The sequence below is a fragment of the Pteropus medius genome, unplaced genomic scaffold (assembly GCF_902729225.1).
Source record: "Pteropus medius unplaced genomic scaffold, Ma_sr-lr_union100, whole genome shotgun sequence".
NCBI classification, from domain to species: domain Eukaryota; kingdom Metazoa; phylum Chordata; class Mammalia; order Chiroptera; family Pteropodidae; genus Pteropus; species Pteropus medius.
In genome coordinates this window covers 25,748,244-25,771,429 of record NW_024344240.1, presented here as the reverse complement: position 1 = coordinate 25,771,429, position 23,186 = coordinate 25,748,244, and the positions used below count along the sequence as shown (strand labels likewise).

General features: G+C 35.7%; 1 protein-coding gene across 11 annotated transcripts in view; it reads right to left on the bottom strand.

Annotated features, from left to right (window-relative positions):
• BCL2L13 (BCL2 like 13) overlaps positions 1-23,186 on the bottom strand; it is a 90,182-nt gene that overhangs the window by 43,011 nt on the left and 23,985 nt on the right. For 5 of the 11 annotated variants that reach the window (XM_039869245.1, XM_039869249.1, XM_039869250.1 and 2 more), the window contains exons 3-5: positions 20,734-20,841; positions 18,224-18,380; positions 14,179-14,248 (exon numbers count right to left, since the gene is read on the bottom strand). In XM_039869245.1, the coding sequence (XP_039725179.1) occupies positions 14,179-14,248; positions 18,224-18,380; positions 20,734-20,841 (335 nt within the window). Of the gene's footprint in view, positions 1-14,178; positions 14,249-15,919; positions 16,051-18,223; positions 18,381-20,733; positions 20,842-23,186 lie in introns of those variants that run through there. The other 6 variants (XR_005654146.1, XR_005654144.1, XR_005654145.1 and 3 more) reach the window with 3 other exon arrangements.

The window sequence follows — 23,186 nt, the reverse complement described above, 5'->3', positions numbered from 1 at the left end:
AAAAAGGCAATGAGTTTATATTCATAGTAATATTCTCTGGATTTTAAGTAAAAGCAGCCCTTGATCAAAGTCAGAAAGAATGCAACAAACACATATCTTCTTTTTGATACTCTAAAAGAACTCCAGCCCAAAATATATTTAAAACCTCTTCCTAGCACTAATGTTTACATTAGGCTTTTTTTCATAATCAGAAAACCTGTCTGATTTTAAAACTAGTATAAAAACAAAAACAAAAAACTTGTTCATCTAGCCCCAGTATTTTGTCTTAGCAGAAGCAGTAAGGGACAGCTTGTGAATTAGCCTTGTTGATTCAAATCAGATCAACTTCAAAGGCCTGGGATGTTCTGTACCTCAAAACATTCTGATTTCCCATAACAACCTACTAACATGCAACATTTTAAATTATTCATGTTCATGCTCTATTACCTCTTAGGGAAATGGGTTGCAAACATTTTATACTTGTTATATACATTTTATACTTGTAAAATAATACTTTTATTTGTTCAAAATTTACCTCCTTCATATCAAAAAGTAGATGTTCTAGTTCTACTATATAATAATCTAGAGATAAATCTGTAATCCTTTCACTACTGTTTTAATTTTAGTACTTAAACATATTACTGCTCATTCACTATATTTTTTAGGTTGAACTCTACTAATCTTTTAGTCCATTCTTCAATGCCTTCATTGCTTTGATCATTTAAATTATCCGTTCCTGTATCTTCTCCATGCCAATTATATCTTTCTTGAAATGCAGTAACCAGAGTGCAGAAACTTCATTTCAGAGGACTAACATTTTCTATTTGTTTGATAATACTCTTGGTGGTACATTATTATGTCCATTTTACCTATATGAGATACTATTTTCAAGAGAACTATATGATGACTTCCAGGCCCACTATCTTCTAAATATAGTATAGATTATCTTTATACAGTTAAACCCACTTGCCCTCTAATTTTCGTGATCAAAGTTTCATGAATTATTTCTACAAGTGATCCCCACCAACGCTGCATTTTACTACCCACAAGGATTTTATATCTTCTGTACACCTGATAACTTTTTGTACTCCCCATTCCCATAGTATTAATAAAAATGTTAAAACAAAACTGGATTCCCAAACACCTACTCCTATTAGGCCCCACTACTCATATCTCTAGGACTAAAATGCATCCAGAAACATCTTACCCTTTGAATTCCTTTCCATAAGTCATTTCCTTACTGGATAATAACCTCCACAATACACATAAACTTTTTTTTCCAATAACTTTTGCAATGGAATGCTAACGTACTTCTGACCATCAAAAAGGATTATCTACACTGCCTGTCTCCTCATATGTGCCATGTGGAGTCTCCTTCCAATAGTTTAGGCTCAGCTAACAACATTATCCTTTTATTAAAGACTATATGAGCCTACCTGGTATAGAAATAAGCATACCAAAAATCTCCAAGGGTAGAACAGATATTTGTGATGACTAATTACATAGTTTGGTCTATCAATCTACTATTTAACCCTTCTATGCCCTAACAATTCTAATAAACATAACAAATTTTATCTATACCTAATGCATTGATTAGGTTTAAATGTCTATGGCCTATCTGCTTCAAAATATAATTTAAGAGACAACCAGATATTATTATGTATCACACAATGTAACGGAAGAGGAAATAGGGAACACCAATGAAGTATTCTTGCCAAAAAATTAAACCTGAATATGACCTAGGCCTCTAGAACCACCCCTTGAGAACCACCTGAAAACTAGCTGAACATAACTACTACAACTAAGGATATAAAGAAGTCATGTTGAGACTGGTAGGAGGGGTGAAATGTGAAATAGACTGGTTACCAACCCATGTGCACTGACTAAGAATCAGGAGGGATGTCTCGGCTGCAGAGTTCCCCTCTGAGAAGTGAGGAGTCCCAGTCCAGCCACACACCAGGCTACCCAGCCCAAAGCTCAATGCAGGTAAGAGGAGTCCCCACAACATCTTATTGTAAAAACTAGAAGAAATTCCGTCTTGGTGAGATGGAGGGCTGCTTAAGATTGATGCATTATCTTAAAGGGCCTGAACAAAAACTCACTTGCTCACAAACACTTGCCCTAAGCTCGAGTGAAGAAACAGCAGCTCCAAAAGCCAGGAGAGGAACTGAACTGTCTGCCTTCAGGGCGAGGGGCAGAAGTGCTGGCAGGCACCACTGTTCCTTTGTGGAGCCCCTCCCCCATACAGCTGACAGGCAGGTGCTTTGTTCCTACATAGAGTTCTCCCCCTACTCATCTTGCTGGTGCCAAATCTGAGTCTCCATGCTGGCTAACACCGCTCCCCAATTCTACAGATTCGCTGAGGCCCCATCCTGCCTAACTTACGCACCAGCCCAATTCTCTTTCGACTGCTATTCCTCACAAGCAGGAGGCCTCAGCCCACGCTAAAGATGTTCCTAAAATCTCTTGAAGGTCCACAAACCGCAAACAAACAGCAGCTGACCTCAGTATACCTTTTGCTAGGTGACCCAGGCCCAACGCTAGAGGCAGCCAGCTTCGGTTTGGAATATAGCCTCTCCCATGTGCCTCAGAGCCCAGCGCAGGCAGCTACAAAATGTGGGTCACTTTGTAGTACCTACCAGCTGACCGTGGGCTATGCATAGGAAGCAGTTGGGATAGGAATCCAGCAGAGCTTCTCCCAAGAGGCCCCAAAACCAACAAACCAAGTGACCAGCTTCAGACCACACCACAGCACAACTCGAACAAATCCCGCTCCATGGGATTAGTCACTGCACAACAGTTCATCCTCTCCAGGCATGTCCAGTCCTCACAGCCAGGCAGCCTGAGAGTCAATCCCAACCACTAATGTACCAACAGCAATCAAGGCTCAACTACAACAGGAAGGCACACACAACCCAAACAAGGGACACCCCTGTAGCACTCGGCTCAGGTGACCATGGGGTCTGTGCCACTGGACCCTATGGGACACCTACCATATAAGGCTGCTCTGCCAAGAAAAAGAACTAAATAAAATGGAGGCAAACAATCTACCAGATACAGAGTTCAAAACATTGCTCCTAAGGATGTTCAAAGAACTTAGGGGAAAAATAGATGAAGTCATTGGGAACTTAACACACAGAAATAGAAACCATAAAAAGAACCAATCAAAAATGAAGAATACAGTAAATGAACTAAATAATACATTAGATGGAATTGACAACAATTTAGATGAAGCAGAGAACAGAATCAGGGATCTGGAAGACAAGGTAGCAAAAAACAGTGAATTGTAATAACAAAAAAAGAAAAACAAAAAAATATTAAGATAGTTTAAGAGACCTCTGGGACAACATTGAGCTTAACTTTACTTACATCATAGGGTATCAGAGGAGAAGAGAGAGTGCACAAAGCAGCTGCTGGAGCTCCTTGCAAGAGGAGGGGGAGAGATGAAGGTGTGGTGACTTCCCTGAACAACCGTGACTAGAAGTGCCGGGACTTCTACGCAGCCAGCAGCAGGGCCCAGTCATCAGGGCAGAAAGCAGAGAAGCGGGACGGGACCGCAGAAAACAACAGTTGATTTTTACCGGCCCCAGTTGCAAAATTGAGGCTGAGCTGCAGACCCCAACCCCCAACCCAGAGGGGCCCTCCCCCCGTACCCTCCAAGACCAAAATCACAAAGCCCCAGGGGAATCTGAACAAACACTAGCAAAACTGTTGCTAACACTGACAGGGACTGAAACTGAGAGTTGAGAGTGTGATTAAATTTCTACAAGAAAATTAAAAAAACATTATTTAGGCTTTAAATAAAGCAGGAATCCAAGAGGCTTAGAAGCCACCTACTGGAAATCGAAAGAAAAGTGCCTCCTTTGTAGCAGGCTAAAGAGACTTAACACACTATTTATTATATAAAGACATTTATACAATAAATCTTCTTTCTGGGGGGGAAAAAAAGCAGAATACACTTCCATTAATGCCCAGGCAGAGAAATAGTCCATTAAACACCATGAACAACCAAGGCGACAAAGTATCTCAGAAAGAAAGAGAAAAACTCCAGAAAATAAGCTTACAGACATAGAAATACGCTACTTAAATGACAGAGAATTCAGGATGATACTTCTGAAAAAAAATCAACGAATTCCAAAACGAGTCATATCAACAATTTCAGGTATTGAAAAAACAACTAGATGAGCAGAGCAAGGAGATTGAAACCCTCAAGAAGAACAGAATAGATATTCTGGAGATAAAAAACACACTGCAAGAGTTGAAAAATGAAATAGCAAGCTTGGGAAATAGAGACGACCAAATGGAGGAAATGATCAGTGATATCAAATACAGAAATCTAAGAAATCTAGAAATAAATCAGAAGGAAGAAGAGAGAAACCAAAGAATGAAAAATAATGGAAGAGAAATACAAGAACTAGCTGATACTAACAGGGGAGGAAACATAAGAATAATGGGCATTATAGTAGGCGAGAAAAATGAGCAGGGACTAGAAAGCATTTTCAGACAAATAGTGGATGAAAATTTCCCAAATTTAAGGAATGAGTTGGAGCTTGGAATTCAAGAAGTCAACAGAACATTCAATTATCTTACCCAAAAAGGCCTTCACCAAGACACGTTGTATTAAAGTTATCAAAAATCAACGATAAAGATAGAATTCTCAGGGCAGCCCAGGAGGAGAAAACAGTAACTTATAAAGGAAAGCCTATTAGATTATCATCGGACATCTCAGCGCAGACCTTATAAGCCAGAAAGGAATGGAATCAAATATTTAAACAATTAAGTGAAAGGAACTACCAGCCTAGTATAATGTATCAAGCTAAGCTCTCCTTTAGATATGAAGGAGAAACTAAGACCTTTCCATACATACAAAAATTGAAGGAATTCTCCACTACGAGGCCTGTACTACAGGAAATACTGAAAGGGGTCAGCTCTTAAAACAAAATAAAAACGACAACAACAAAAATACATAATTAGGAGTAAAGTGACTATCAGGCAAACAGAAGCAGAGGAGTCCAATCCTTACTAAGAATAGGGCATTATAAGCTTAAATAAGAAGAGATTTGCTATAGCAAGATAGTAATGAATGTTCAGCATACATAGGGATGAACTGAGATAACGATGACTGAATAGGGGAGGATTCAAAGATCCAAATTCACAAAGAGGAGTGGAGATAGAACATACGCAGAAGAAAATGGACAGCTGCATATATATAACTATCCTTTTCATAATTGTAATGGTAACCACACACAGAAGATTCAGAACTGAAATATATAACATAAAACAAGAAGAACTACAGGCAAAACCCACAAAAGCCAACCAAAATAAGGAAAACAGAAACACAAGGACAAGAAAGCAATGGAAACACCGAGCTGCCAGAAAGCAAAAGATAAAATGGCTATAAGAAGACCACATATTTTAATAATCACCCTAAATGTGAATGGACTGAACTCACCAATAAAAAGACAGAGAGTTGCAGAATGGATCAAAAACCAAAACCCAACCATATGCTGCCTCCAGGAGACACATTTCAGCTCTAAAGACAAATATAGACTCAAAGCGAAAGGGTAGAAATGATATTTCAAACTAATGGCATTCAGAGAAAAGTAGGAGTAGCAGTACTAATATCAGATGAAATAGACTTCAAATAAAAAAGGTAAAGAAAGATACTGAAGGACACTTCATAATGATAAAGGGAATCATGCATCAAGAAGACATTACACTTATTAATATCTATGCTCCCAATCAAGGAGCCCTGAAATATGTAAAGCATTTACTAACAGAACTAAAGGGAGAAACAGACCAAAACACTATGGTTGTAGGGGACCTAAATACCCTACTGTTGGATATGGCCAGATCATTCAGAAAATCAATAAGGAAATAACATCCTTAAATGACACTTTAAACCAACTGTTGGATATGGCCACTGTTGGATATGGCCAGATCATTCAGAAAATCAATAAGGAAATAACATCCTTAAATGACACTTTAAACCAACTGTACATAACTGACATTCCATCCCAAAACAGCTGTTTATACCTTCTTCTCTAGTGCACATGGAACATTCTGAAGGATCGACCACATACTGGGACACAGAGATAGCCTCAACAAATATAAGAGGGTTGAAATCATACCAACCATATTCTCTGATCATAATGCTTTGAAGCTAGAGATCAAACAGAAAGCAGGAAGAACCACAAATACATGGAGATTAAACAACATGCTACTGAAGAATAACTGAGTCAGGGAAGAAATAAAAAGAGAAATCAGGAGTTACAAAGAAATGAATGATAATGATAGTACAACATATCAAAACTTTTAGGACACGGCAAAAGTGGTCATAAGAGGAAAGTTCTTATCATTACAGGCCTATCTCCAAAAACAAGAATGAGCCCAAATAAACAATCTAATGCTTCATCTCAAAAAACTAGAAAAGAACAAATGAGGCCTAAAGTCAGTAGAAGGAAAGAAATAATCAAAATTAGAGCAGAAATAAATGAAATTGAAAACAAAAAAAAGAAAAAAGAAAAAAGAAATATAACAAAGAGCTGGTTCTTTGAGTAGATTAACAAAATTGAAACACCCCTGGCTAGACTCACTAAAGAAAAAAGAGAAAGGATACAAATAAACAAAATCAGGGATGAAAGAGGGGAAATTACAACTGACATCACAGAAATACAAAGGATCATGCAAGAATACTATGAAAAAGTATATAATAACAAATTTAATAACCTAGAAGAAATGGACCAGTACTTAGAAAAATACAATCTTCCTAGACTAAATCAAGATGAACTGGAAAATCTAAATAGACCCATCAGCAGTATGGAAATTGAAACAATCATCAAAAACCTACCAAAGAGTAAAAGTCCAGGACCAAATGGCTTCACCAGTGAATTCTACTAAACATTCAAAGAAGATTTAATACCTATTCTCCTCAAACTCTTCCCAAAAATTGAAGAGGAGGCAATACTTTCCAATTCATTTTATAAGGCCAATATTACTCTGATACCAAAACCTGGTAAAGATAATACACAAAAAGAAAACTACAGACCAATATCTCTCATGAACACAGATGCAAAAATAAGATACTTATCCTAAATAAGATACTAGCAAACTGAATAAAGCAACATATTAAAAAGATTATATACCACAATCAAGGGGGCTTCATCCCAAAGGCACAAGGATGGTTCATCATACTCAAATCAATTAATGTGATACACTACATAAACAAATTAAAAAATAAGAATCCTGTGATCATATCAATAGATGCAGAAAAAGCCTTCAACAAGATACAGCATCCATTTATGATCAAAACACTTAACAAAATCGGTAGAGAAGGAAAGTACCTTAATATAATAAAGGCCATATATGATAAACCCTCAGTAAACATTATATTTAATGGTGAAAAACTAAAAACCTTCCCTGTAAGATCAGGAACAAGGCAAGACTGTCCACTATTGCCACTATTATTCAATATAACATTGGAGGTCCTAGCGAGAGCACAGAAAAGAGAAAGATAAAAATGCACCCAAATAGGAAATGAAGAAGTCTGTCACTATTTGCGGATGACATGATTCTTTATGTAGAAAACCCTAAAGACTCCACAAGAACACTACTAGAAACAATAATCAAATACTGTAAAGTTTCTGGATACGAAATCAATGTTCAAAATTCTATAGTGTTCCTATACTCTAATAAGGAATTGTCAGAAAAAATGGAAAAAGAATTCCTTTTGCAATTGCAACAAAAAGAATAAAATACCTAGGAAGAAATCTAACAAAACATATGAAGGACCTATATAATGATAACTACAATCCCTATTAAAGATACAAAGAAATGGAAAGAGATTCCATGTTCTTAGATCGGAACAAACAACATAGTTAAAATGACCATATTACCCAAAGCATTATACAGACTCAATGCAATCCCCATCAAAATCTCATCGGCATTTTTTAAAGAAATAGAACAAAAAATCATCAGATTTGTATGAAGCACAAAAGACTCAGAATTGCCAAAATCATCCTGAGAAAAAAGAACGAGGCTGGGGGCATTACTCTCCCCGACTTCAAATTATACTACAAAGCGACAATAATCAAAACAGCATGGCATTGGCAGAAAAACAGACACACGGACCAGTGGAACAGAATCGAGAGTCCAGAAGTAAACCCATATTTATATGAGCAAATAATTTCGACAAAAAAGCCAAAAACATACAGTGGAGAAAGGAAAACCTCTTCAATAAATGGTGCTGGGAAAACTGGAAAGCCACCTGCAAAAGAATGAAACTAGACTGTTATCTATCACCACACATCAAAATTAACTCAAAATGACCGGAATCAATAAAATGCATAGAAGAAAACATGGGAACTAAACTCAAGGACCTTGGACTTAAAGAGGATTTTATGAATTTGACCTCAAAGGCAAGGGAGGTAAAAGCAAAAATAAATCAATGGGACTACATCAAACTAAAAAGCTTTTGCTCAGTAAAAGAAATCCTCAACAAGGTAAAGAGACAACCATCCAAATGGTAAGACGTATTTGCGAGCAATGCTTCCGATAAGGGCCTAATATCCAAAATATACAAAGAACTCGTACGACTCAATAACAAAAAAATAAATGATCCAATCAAAAAAGGGGCAGAGGACCTGAACAGACACTTCTCCCTAGAGGACATACAAATGGACAACAAATACATGAAAAGATGCTCAACATCACTAGCTATTAAGGAAATGCAAATCAAAACCACAATGAGGTACCATCTCACACCTGCTAGAATAGCTATAATCAAGAGGACAAGTAACAACAAATGTTGGAGAGAATGTGGAGAAAAAGGAACCCTCATACTTTGCTGGTGGGACTACAAATTGGTACAGCCACTATGGAAAACACTATGGAGGTTCCTCAGAAAACTAAGAATTGATCTATCATATGATCCAGCAATCCTTCTACTGAGTGTTTACCCCAAAGACTTGAAAACCCATATCCGTAAAGATATTTGCATGCTGATGTTCATAGCAGCATTATTCACAGTGGCCAGGACATGGAAGCAAAAGTGTCCTACGATAGATGATTGGCTAAAGAAGCTGTGGTACATATATACAATGGAATATTACTTAGCCATAAGAAGAGATGAGATATTGACATTTGCGACAATATGGTTGGACCTCGAGATAATCATGCTAAGTGAAATAAGTCAGAAAGAAAAAGTTGAAAATCACATGATATCACTTATATGTGGGATATAAACCTAAAAGCAACAAATGAACAGGACAAGCAAACAGAAATTCAGGGACATGGACAATAGACTAGTGGTTACCAGAGGGTAGGGGGTGAGAGAGGAGGGGAGAGGTAGATAGTGTAAAGAGAGTCAAATATAGGGGGAAGGGGTAGGGTGAAGTGGGCAAAGGGGATCACAATATGGTAGCTGAAGAAAACTGGACTTTGGGTGGTAATCACAATAGAATATATAGATGTCAAATGATAATGTACACCTGAAAATTATATAATTGTATTAACCAATGTTACCCCAATAAACTTAATAAAATAATCACCCTAATTGTAAATGGACGGAACTCACTAATCAAAATGAGAAGAGTAGCAGGATGGATTACAAAACAAGACCCAATTATATGTTGCCTTCAGGAAATCGACCTCAGCTACAAAGACAAACACAGACTCAAAGTGAAGCGGGGGAAGACAATACTCCAAGCAAATGGCATCCAGAGAAAAGTGGGTATAGCCATACTGTATCAGACAAAGATGGGACATTTTATAATGATAAAGGGGACAATTAAGAATACATAACACTTATCAATATATATGCATACAACCTGGGAGCACCAAAATATATAAAGTAATTACTAACAAACCTAAGAAAGAAAATGAAAAAAATACAATTATAGTAGGCAACCTGAATGCCTCAATGACAGCAATGAATAGATCAACTACACAGAAAATCCGTAAGGAAATATCATCCTTAAATGACACATTAGACCAAAGAGACATAACCAATATATAGAGAGCTTCCCGTCCCCAAACGACAGAATATACATTCTTCACATGTGCACGTGGAACACTCTTAAGGAGAGATCATATGTTGGAGCACAAGACTAGTCTCAACAAGTTTAAGAAAAATTAAATCATACCAAGCATATTTTCTGACCACAGCGGTATGAAACTTGAACTACTACAAGAAAGCTGGGAAAACCACAAATATGTGGAGATTAAACAACATGCTACTGAACAACTATTGGGTCAAAGAAGAAACGAGAGATCAAAAGTTACACACAGACAAATGAAAATGACAATACAACATATCACACCTTTGGGGATGTAGCAAAAGCGGTACTAAAAAGGAAGTTTATAGCATTATAGGCCTATCTCAAGAATCAAAAAAGATCTCAAATAAACAATCTAATAACATTACACCTTAAAGAAGCAGAAAAAGAAGGACAAATGAAGCTCAAAGATACTAGAAGGAAGGAAATAATAAAAACTAAAGTAGAATTAAATGAAATAGAGAACAAAAAGACAGTAAAAAAAACTTATGAGACAAATAGCTGGTTCAATGAAAAATAAATAAAATTGACAAACCTCTGGCTAGCATCAATAAGGAAAAAAAGGAAAAGATTCAAATAAATAAAATCAGAAATGAAAGGGAAGTTACAATGGACACCATAGAAATACAAAGGACTATACCTGCCACCAAATTCGATAACCTAGAAGAAATTAACAAATTCATAGAAATATATAACATTCCTAGACTGTACCATGAAAAACTGGAAAACCTAAATAGACTGATCAATAGTAAGGAAACTGAAACAATATCAAAAACCTCCTAAAAAACAAAAGTCCAAGACCAGATAGTTTCACTGGTGAATTCTACCAACTACTCAAAAAGATTTAATACCTACCCTTCTCAAACTCTTCCAAAAAAACTGAAGAAGAGGCAATATTTCCTAATTCATTTTAGGAAGTGAACATTACACTGATACCAAAACCAGGCAAAGACAACACACAAAAAAGTACAAGCCAATATCTCTGATGAACATAGATGCACAAGTCCTAAACAAAAACTAGCAAACTGAATATAACAATACATCAGAGAGATAATACATTACAATCAAATGGAGTTCATTCCAGCAATACAAAAATGGTTCGACAAATGCAAATCATCAATGTATTACACCACATCAACTAAATAAAAGATGAAAATCATACGACCATATCAATCAACACAGAAAAAGCATTTGACAAGATACAACATCCACTTATAACTCTAACACTCAATAAAATGGGTGTAGAATGAAAGTGCCTGAACATAATAAAGGCCATATATGACAAACCCTCGACTAATATACTAAATGGTGAGAAACAAAAAGCTTTTCCTCTAAGATCAGGAACAAGATCAGGATGCCCACTCTCACCACTGTTATAAAACCAAAAATCAATAAATGAGACTACAACAAACTAAAAAGCTTCTGTACAGCAAAAGAAACCATTGACGAAATAAAAAGGCAACCAGTTGGTAGAAGACATTTGCAAACATTACTTCCAGTAAGGGGCTAATGTTCAAAATATATTAAGAACTCATACAACTCAATGACAACAAAAAACAATTCCATCAATAAATGGGCAGAAGACCTGAACAGGCACTTTTTCCTAGAAGACATACAGGTGGCTAACAGATATATGAAAAGATGCTCATCTTCACCAGATATAAGGGAAATGCAAATCAAAACCACAATGAGATTCCACCTATCTATTACAATGTCTATTATCAATAAGACAAGAAATAACAAGTGCTGGAGGGGATGTAGAGAAAAAGGAACCCTCATACACTACTAGTAGGAATGTAAATTGATACAGTCACTACGGAAGACAGAATGGAGGTTCCTCAAAAATTTAAGAATAGAGCTTCCATATGACCCAACAATCCCTCTTCTGGGTATCTACCCCATAAATTTGAGAACATTTATTCGCAAAGATCTAAGTATCCCTATGTTCATCATAGCATTATTCACAGTAGCCAAGACATGGAAACAATCTGAATGTCTTTTGATGGATGACTGATTAAAGAAGATGGGGTACATATATGTAATGGAATACTACTCAGCCATAAGAAAAGATGAAATACTGCTATTTGTGACGACATGGATGGATCTTAAAAGTATCATGCTTGAAAGTATCAAGCAGAATAAATCAAAAGAAAAGGACAAGAACCATATGATTTCATTCATATATGGGATATAAAACAGAAAAACAAATGGAACAAGAAAACAAACTCATAGAAATAACAGAGTTTACCAGAGGGGAACAGAGTAAGGGAGGATAAAAAAGGGTGATGAGGGTCAACTATATGGCAACAGAAGGACACTAGACTTTGGGTGGTGAGCACGCAATGGAATATACAGGTGATGTATTATGAAATTGTATACCTCAAGCTTATATAATGGTGACTATTTGGGAAAAAGGTCTCATGTGTTAAATCTAATATATAATAGCCACTGTTTACAGAGTACTTACTATGGTGCTAGACAACATGAAAAATAAGCATTTAACATATATTATATCATTAAGCCATTTCCCATTTAGAAAAAAAAGTGCAGCTCACTGCCAGTATTAATTTAATTTTACATAAACACACTCTTTGAGGCTGAGGCAAATCTGTCTAGTTTTCAATGTGAAAATAAAATATAAAAACTGTTCTTGGAGTTACTTCTAAACAGAACTTGTCTCTATCCTAATGTAACAGAAATGTACACACAAATCAAATGAATCTTTAGCTAATGACTATTGGAGAATGATGTTAAACCACATGTAGATTTATCAAATGAATCTTTAGCTAACAACTATTGGAGAATGATATTAAAACTACATGTAGGAATACTACATTTTCTAGAATTTGACATTTTCAGCAATTGAGAATTCCTACTATATTTCATAAATGGAGATACCATTACTAAAAACAGAACTCTATAACTAGAATGATGTCACTTGTGTCCAAAGACTATTGATATACTAGAGCGAACTTTGTGGCAAACTTTGTGGGTAAGGTTAGGTAAGGCACGTTATTTTGGGGTAAACGCTGCAGTTGCAAGCACTGCCAATGAGTATTCTCAGAACAAATGGGAAATGAGCTAATTCTAATAAAACTGAGGAGGTTAGAATTATCATCTCCATTTCACATATGTGAAAATTAAGATTTAGAGAGCTTAATTAACCTGTCCAAAGACATGTGCCTAGTCTTTGGCAAAGCTAATATTTGAAACAAGTCTGATTACAAAGTCTATGATGCTAATTATCATGGTATAATGCCTCCAAAGCTTCTATTAAGGTGAGTAAAAATAATATACATTGATTAGGTTTGTAAGTTCACATGGTCTGACTCATTAACAATTCTGAGAAAGTTGGCTTTTTGAAAAATAATTCTACAAATTTTCTCATCCCTAGCACTTTATCACTAGGGGTCATACTTCTTCAAACTGAGCTGAGCCATCTGATACTGCATTCCCTTGGACTCTGCCTTTTCAAGGTGATAAGTTGATAATACAGTCTAAGATAATGAATAAGCAGTATGGTAAGTGGAAGAAAAACACTGAAGCTGGAATCGGAAGATCTTAGCTCTAGTAATAATTCCAATATTTACTAGTCTAGAGGTCCTAGGCAAGTTATTTAATTTTTTGCTCTGATTATTCACCTGACCTAACGAGATAAATAAATAACAAAACAAAAGCTAATAAAATCCACCCTGTCTTCTGCAAAGGATGGTTGTGACAAATGAGATGTGACATGAAATACTTTGTAAACTCTAAAACACAAATGGTATTATTATTCATTTAACAGAACCAGAAGAAGCTGTCTCCCAAATGAAGCCCTAATTCTTTTCCCCACAAACATACTCAAAGCATAACCATCTGAAGATAAATGTCATGTCTAACAGAGAAATGAAGAAATGATGGGAAATTAGGATAGATAGGAAAGAAGAGCGGCATACTACAGGACACATATTTTTAGGCCAAGCAGAACCTTACAGCATTAATCAAAAATCCATTTAACTCAAAAATATCCACTGAACACTGGACATTTATGCATTAAAAAATTAGCTCTGATGGTTTTCTCTTATATGACACTAACAATTTTTCCTGTACTTTATCATTAACACACTAAATCATGTAAGAGAAAAGAGAATTTGGTTAATACCTTATTCCAGCCGCTGGCATGAACTGTAGTCTCCAGTGTACATTCCCGATATGCCTGATATGTCATTGGCCTGTAGAGATTTTTTTTAAAAGTCTGTGTCACTAAGCAGGAAAATTCTAAATTTCCAGATGAATAAATATACATTCACTACTCTACTTTTGAACTTTTTGTGGAAATAACAAAGATTATTCAACATAATGTTTTGTATGAAATGTGGCTTTTGACATTTAGTATGCATTTTTCTTCAAGCATTCTCTATAGGATGAGATGCATGCTACCAGTTTGGGAAAGCAGTTAACAACATAATAAGTTAATAATAAATATTAATAAATTTTTTTACAATTGAAACTTATCCAACAGTATTTCTATGTTGTACATAAACAAATACTTGGATTATTACTATGGGATCAAATAATAACAAATAAAAATTATTTCAATAAAGCACAATTTTAACTTTTTTAAAAGGCAAAAAAATCTAAAATATTTTAAAATTAAAGAGACATGTCATTGGAAGACTTTTCAAATTGAGGATATATGGAGCTGGAATAAACAAGGACAATAAATGGAGCTCTATTTTTAACTTGGAGTCTTATGACATAAAATCCTGGAAAGCAGAGAGAGAAATCTTTCTGATTATTTTCCATGTAAGTTCTATTCATACCAAAACTCAAATCATTGAGTGATGACAATGCTCACTCACTCATTTATTGAGGAAGTTTAAGTATATTTTAAGTTAGCGGTTTCATGTGCAAATTGACAGCAACACCACCAAAAATACTTGGTAATCAAGTAACATGAAGGCATCAACAGCTTGGATAATAGAGTTAATAAAATTTACTTCTCCTCTTTTCTGGAGGTAAGTAAAAATTATTAACATATATGTAAAAAAAGGAGAGAAGTCTTATTTTAAAATCCATTCCAAAGTCATTTTCTGCTCTGACCACTCTGTTCTGTGATCTCTTCAGCCTGTAAATATAGAAGACTGGTAACAGCTACCACTCATTGGTAGCCTACTGTTAGGTTTCATATTTTTTATATTTATATTTTATATATTTAATATTATCATTTTATATATTTGGAAACTGAAGCTCAGAAAAGCTAAGAGACTATCCCAAATCCACATAGTTGGCAAGCAGGGACTTAGGAATTCACACTCAATTAGATCTGGCTGCAAAGGCCACACTGCTCCTATTCTAAAAGGATTTTGGCAGAAGCCATGATTATGTCTAGATGCCACATATGACTAAAGAGCATCTGATATACAGCTAGTGATGTGCTGAAAATGCAATATACACACTAGATTTCAAAGATTTAGCAAGAGAAAAAAATGTAAAATCTCTCATTAGTAAGTCTTTATATTGAGTATATGTTAAAATATAATATTTAAATATATTAAGTCGAATAAAATATATTATTGAAAATCATAATTTAATTTTTTATGTGGCTGCTAGAAAATTATAAATTATGTATATATGACTTCCATTATATCTATTGGACAGTGTTAGTCTAGATATTTCAGAAAACAGTTCTGATGATACAGGCATTCTTTTATACAAGTCAAAATCAATACTACAGTGCTACTGAAATAAGATGTCAGGGATGACCTTTTTAAGATGTTATGTACTACCTTCTTAATATCATATTCCCATCAAAGTAAGCTTAGTATTTTTTAAAAGACCTGGGCTAAATACTATGTGGTTGTAAAACTTGAACTTCAGCAGATACTGTACATTCTACCTACCTATATTTCCCCTGAAGCTTTACTTGCGTATATCAGTCCCTTCACTTCCTTTCCTGAACTGTTTGATGCTGCTGTGGGTCACAGTAGTCCTTATTGGTAGTTTGTCTATCAGGCTAAAGTACTTTAACATCCTTCAGAATGAAACATGATTTGAAACATTATATGTACACACATATACGCACATAAACAATCCAGCAGATTAAAACATTTAGAGGAAATCTAATACATAGAAAAGTAAGTAGCTGGAAAATCAGCCCTATCTGATGAGCTACTTGGACATAACAAAAAAGAAAAAGGGGGTTAGGAGGGAATCTTTTGAAATGTCTCCCCTAAAGGAAAAGATGAGCATTAAAATTCCCACTTTAACAAAATTGGAGGAGTAGGTGGCTATTTTCCACCTCATCATCAGATAGTTATTTTGAAGGTATTAAGTAACAGCACTTAACAACTTTCTAAAGTAGATTTCTAATAATCAATCACACTTATTTTCTTCAAAATTGGCTAAAATCTACTGGAACATTTCTTCTTGATTGCTAAAAGGGAGCATATGTTAAGTTTCATATTCCTTAATAAATAAAAGACCTCTGGCTTTACTATTTACCATTTGAAAGTTGCATCTGATATCCTTTAGATTGTATAAAGAAAACATCTTAACACGTGTCTTAATAGTAAAAATATTTATCTTTAAGTAGAAGAAAAATACCGAAAATAAATGCAATACTAAAAAAGAAAAAAAAGATTTCTGAAAAAAAAATTTATTCTGAGGCCTAACTCTGATATACAACCACAAGTACCAATTTCAAAATAATTATATCAGTATTCAAGGTTTGGAGAGAAAAAAAAAAACAAATTAAATATCCAAAGACAAGATTTCAAAAAGTTTACTTTGCAGTGAGATACATCAATTTTTCCTGTATATTATGAAAAGGACTCCAAAAACAATACTTTTTAAAAAAACTACAAAATATTGTTCTTCAGAGAGCTTATAACATCCCTGTAAAGTTAAAATTAACAGATGGATAAATTGAGATAGGGAGTGAAATAGTTTGCTCAAAGCTACAAATAATTTGTATCAAAACTGGAAACAATTTTTTTCTTATACGTCTCAGTTATTTCACTCCGAGTCCCATTAGCTTTTAAAAGTTTTGTTTGTTTTGGCAAAATAGTAAATTTCTTCAATTCTTACATAAAACATTAATATATAAAATATTTGAAAGTATAGCTATTCTGGTTTAAGAAGAATGGAGAGGCCCTTACAAGCCTCACCCACTCACCCTTGTCCCTCACCTCTACAAGGGCCCCAAAGGCTCCACAGAATACTCTGAAAGTCACTGTCATATATCTAAATCTCCTATTAAGTTTTATTTCCCAACACCCATAATGTTCTGTCCTTTCCACACTTATTTTTAAACTTTTGAACTGGTTAAGAAAATCCAAATATGATTTTCATTTCGCTGTCTCCTATGTATAATTTGGATAGTGACATTTGCTCATGCCATCAGAATCTAAACAAATTGAATTCTCCTTAAACTCAAATTGCTTCCTTCTAATAAATGGTAATGTATAAACTTTGCCTACACAAAAGTAAGAATTACGTTCAACAGTAATTTAGCATCTGAATATTGGCCCTTTTAGTGAAAGAACAGTCATAATCCTGTTTTAGATGGTTGTCAACCTTCATTAAAACAAATACTTTTCAAATTCGTACCAATTACTTGATGATTCTCAGCAAAGAATTAGGGGAAATGAATTTTTCAGATTTACAATAAATTACTTAGTTCTATTTTAACATACTTTCACTATGAACTTCTTGCCTTTAGTTTTAACAGTCAGAACCATAGCTAGGAGAGAAGTTCCCACTTTAAGAATGTGGCAATAGTTCCATGGGCAGATGCACAACCCAAAAGATTAGCAACATCTGGGATACCTAAAATACAGATATAAATGTTAATCCCACATTGCAAGACATAAAATCCTAGCCATTATATTTATGTTGGCCACTAGAGAGAATGGCAGTAAAAGTGGGCAGGAAAAATAAAATAGTTTGTATTTACGACTCAGTGAAAGTATTTGTTGAAACCTGATAGCTCAACAAGAAAATACAAATGATCAAATCCATGTTGGAACAGTTAAATCACTGCTTTGATGCAAAAGCTGTCACTCAAAACACAAAGAGAGATGCTTTGGGAGAGGCAAAGAAGAAAAGTGACACTGTTCACATAATACAAAGCCTTAATCAATCCAGTGCTGCACGAGATATGTAGAGACTACTAGAGAAGGTCCCAGACAGCAATGGTAACTCACTGGCTGAGAAGCATTTGCAATGCCTTATGTAGAGGCTCCTTGAGTTCCTGTGACACTTTTTCTCCAAGATGAGCCAAGCAGTCTTCTACTGAGCTTTCTGGGTTAGCAGGGCTGAACACTGGAGAAGTGTGACGATCAAAGCCTGTGCTGGTGAAGGCTGAAGACAGGGCAAAAGAAAACCTAATTTAATTAACAATATCAAAAGTTGTGCTATAAAAGCTCAGGGGATTAAGACATCTACTATAAACTAACTTAGAAGCCACTTAAAGTAAGGTTGGATAATCTTTCCTAGAACACAAAACTGGATCGGTCCTAAATTTAGAGATTTTTTTTAAAGGGAAGATTTTTATGGAAAGTCTTAGTTTTAAGAGAAGAAAAAGGCTAAACTGAAATGTTAAAATGCACAAATTCAGTATATCACTACAGACCAACTTAGTATAAGAATGATAAATGAAAGGCAACTCCTAGACCTATCATCCCTCTCTTAATATTTTGTTTTTAAGATTTTGTTTTTAACCTTTATAAATATGGCACCTCTTAAACCAGACTCTAATCAGTTTATTCCACCTTAGATGATGAGTCAATTATTTTCATTCCCTTTTTAAAATGAACTTTCTAGCTCAATAGTCCTGCATATGGATAAATTTTAAAACTATGAAGGATATACAAGTCCATAAGTTGCACATGGAAGAAGCAGTCGTAGTCTATTCCTCATCAGCTCAAACTACCAGCCTCCCATCTGCTTATATGGACTTAGCCATTCTCTAACTGCAGGAAGAACAGGCAGAATTATTGTTGTTTCGTGGTACAAACAGGATGCAAGGTATAGAAACCCAGTAAAGCAAGCGGCTTGCACCCAACTCCCAAGAGTTATCGATAACTTCCATAAAGCTTTAACTGCGTTAATCTGAGGCATACTCCTCGAAAGCTATAAAATTTACTACAGAGTTAAGTATACTATTTCTTTATAAAGTGCTTATCTCCAAGAAAGATGCAAATGGCTGCAAAGTTCACAAATATTTTGCTGTCTGAGCAAACTTGAGGGCATCCATTATAATGCTCAGTCTTACTTAATATGAGGGTTAAGCCTTTGTTGCTTTTTTTCTTTTGGCCTTCTGCCCATTTTACTATATATAAGTACTGCTATCAGAAAAGGAGGAAGGTTCAGGTCATGGGGGTGGGAGGAAAGAGGAGGCAGGCGGGAGGCATCAAAAAAAAAGAGAGAGAAAGGCTAAAAATACAATTGGAACTTTAATCAGTTAAAAATGTTGGTGAAGGAAAATAAGAGAAGATTAAAATTAGGTTTCTGATTACTTGTAAATTTCTATTATGCATTCTCTACTAACAGGGAACTGATTTATAAACATGATTTATAATTTTTCTTGTTAAAAATTATTGGACAATATGTATCCACACAAAAACTTGCACAAGAATATTCATAGCAGCATTATACATAATAGCTGAACAAGGAAACAACCTAAATGCCTGTCAACTGATGCATGGATAAACAAAAGGTGGTATATCCACACAATGGAATATTATTCTACCACGAAATGGAATGAAGTACTGATAAATGCTACCACATGGATGACCCTTGAAAACACTATGCTAAGTGAAAGCCAGTCACAAAAGACCACGTAGTGTGTGATTCCATTTAATTATATATCTATAATAGACAAATGCATAGAAACAGAGGCAGATTAGTGGTTGCCTTGGGTGGGATGGTGGTGGGGGTTAGTGGGAGTAGATATGAGAACTGACTGCTAATGTGTATACTGTTTCTTCTGGGGATGTTAAAAATGTTCTAAATTTAGATTGTGGTGATGGTTGCACAATTCTGTAAAAGTATACTAACAACTACTGAACTGTACATTTTGGGTAAATTTTATGGAACATGAAACATATCTCAATAAAACTGTAAAAGAACTCATTGGGCAATATGGTCAATGCACCTTGACTTCTGGAAAGCAAAACAAGAAATAACCTAAATACTCCCCTCAATAATAAGGGAATGACTGAACAGTCATTCAAAATATAGGGAATTTCATATAGTTAGTAGAATGATAACTATTTTAAGTTTATGACGTAAAGTACAAAATATGTGGCCATAAAATTACATGTACATTACTATTACAACTACCTATAGCATATATGAATGCAAAAATGAAAGCAGTTTACTTACATTTTTCCATTTAACATTGTTATTAATTATAAAGATACCAAATACAAATAAAACCTCACTGAATGAAAAGTATCTTAACATGATTGTTTAGCCCATCACTTAACACCAGAAAAGGCCATATTTAAACTGCTGGTTGGGTATAGTTGGAAAACATTTAGAAACATATCCCCCAGGAAAGAAAAAAGATACCTCTAGTTTCATCCTTTTAATGCTAACCAATGAAGCTGTCTAATGTGGAGGACACACTACTGTAAAAAATCAAATTAAGCCAATAGTAAACCGCACCAAACAATCTACTAATTAACTAGAAAAATAAAAATAAACAGACCTTCAGAAATTTCTCTGTCCAGGGATTTTAGTTCTTCTTCAATTTCAGTTTTAACTTTTAATAAAACTTCTTGATCCAGAGACTCTGAAGCTACATCTTGTTGAACTCCTGAAATCGACAAAAAGGTTACTATTGAAAGAGGGAAAGAGAAGCCATTACAATTATGGGTAGTATTTTAATTATTAAGTCAGAAAATATAAAATCAAAACTATCAAGGATAGGAGGCTGGGGAGATATTTAAAGACAAGAAAGCTGAGGCTTGGGTAGTTTATACCACTACTATGGAGAAGATGTGATTGGAACTGAGGCTTATCTAAATATAAAACCATTAATGCAGGCTGTGTCCTCCTTATCTTCTGGTTGGGCGGCTACAAAGGAAATATCCCAGAAACATTTTTGCCATGATAGAAAAGGAAACCTGAAAGGTTGTCAAGATCAGTGATAATGTCTTTTGATATTGACCTTCATGGTCTCTTATTTTCATGCAAACTATAGCCCAAGAGAAGGCCTGTTATTATCAAAAGATTTATATCCTCCAACTTAAGAAAGCTATGACTATACCAAAAATACTGGGCACAAGCTATTCTTATGGAGTAAAAGGAAGGTCTTGGTCTCTAGCACAGAATAGAAAATGAAAGCGAAGAGAGAAAAGAAAGGAAAAATTGGACAAGATATATGACAACTTACTAATTTCTCCTGCCTCACATATTTGGAGAACTTCGTCATTTCATTTAAAATACTGAATCCAAATATGACACTCCTCACCCGTCCCATTCAGAATGTATTTATAGACACATTTCTAGTACTTCTTCAGTTGTTCATATCACTGTTTTCTACCACTGACAAGTTTTATAAAGAGAGGGATGAGCTGTTTATGTTTTCATTTTTGCAAGCAAAAAATTCTGAATTCAAAGATAAGCTTATTAATTAAGGCCAAGAAAAGTGAATATTATAGCATCAATGGGTCTTTAAAATACCTTTGAAAAACAAAAGGTTACACATTTCTGTATCTTACAGATTCTTTGATTAGTTTTCAACTTTTAAAACTGACAAAAATAATTTTCATTTAGGCCATATAAAACACTTTCTTCTGAGCTGAACCTAACCAAAATAAAACTCAGACTTTTAAAAGAATTTTTTGTGGAAAATATAAAATTCCTTAGGTATTTCTAGTTGAAGCGTAACACAAAGGATCCCCTCAATGTCACATATATTTTGCTTAACTAGACATTTCACTTATCATTTTTGCCTACATAAATATCTTAAATGACTACATACAGAGAAGATTCAAGATGTCATAGAAAGTAAAGGCTATACAGCCCTCCTCTGGTGACCACACCAAAACTATAACAAAACTACAGAGCAACCAACCAGTACAGGAAGTCACTAGAGGTCTGGCTGAAAATAAGCCCTACAACCAGGTCACCTCAAATAAAAGGTCACCTCAAAATGGTAGGAGGGGTAGAGATGTGAAACGCCCCAGGCCCACAACCACGTGTGGCGGTAGAGAATCAGGAAGCTATCCTGGCTGCAGAGTCCTCTCCCCTACCTGAGGAATGAAGGGTCCGGCCACACACTGGGCTCCCCAGCTCAGGGTTCCAATGCCAAGAAGAGAAGTCCCCACAACCTCTGGATGTGAAAACCAGCGGAGGTTGCGGCTGAGTGAGATGAGGACTGTGGGAGTTGTAGATGATCTTCTTAAAGGGACCACACCTGGCCTTACTTGCTAACCGTCTTGCTCACTCAGAGCTCCAGTGCTGGGGCAGCTGCTCGAGGGGCACCGGGGACATATAGGGAGGCACTGAGCTCTTGGACTTCAGGGAGAGGGCTGGAGGGGCGGCTGGTTCACAGACAAAGCTCCAGGCAGAAGCTATTTTCCCTTCATTGAGCCCTCTCAGCCGGCCACAGCAGAGGTAGGAGCCATCAAGCCGGATAACACAAGTCATTCCACCCAGGGGATTCCCTGAGACTCCACCTGTCCCAACTTGTGGCCCACCCAAGTCACTTCCAATGATTTATTCCACACAAATGGGCTGTCCCGGCTCTTGCTAAGAACGTTCATAAAATCTCTCAAAGCCTCACAAAACCCAAAGAAGGAGCATCTGGCCTCAGCATGCCCTATACCTCTTGCTGAGTGGCCTCAAGCCCTGTATCAGTGGCAGTCAGCCTCAGTTTTGGACCTATTGAGGCACCTATCTCTTACCTGGTGGCCTCGGAAGGGCACAGGCTGTGACTGAACTTAGCCTGCAGCTGGACTCCTCTCAGGTCTGTGCCAAGGAGTCCCAGAGGACACCTATCTAAAGCTACTCTACTAAGACTGTGAGACTTAAGAGCCCTACCTAATACATAAAAACAGACACAGGGAGGCAGCCAAAGTGAGGAGACAAAGAAGCATGTCCCACATGAAAGAACAGAACAAAGCTCCAGAAAAAAAATTCACTAAAATGGAGACA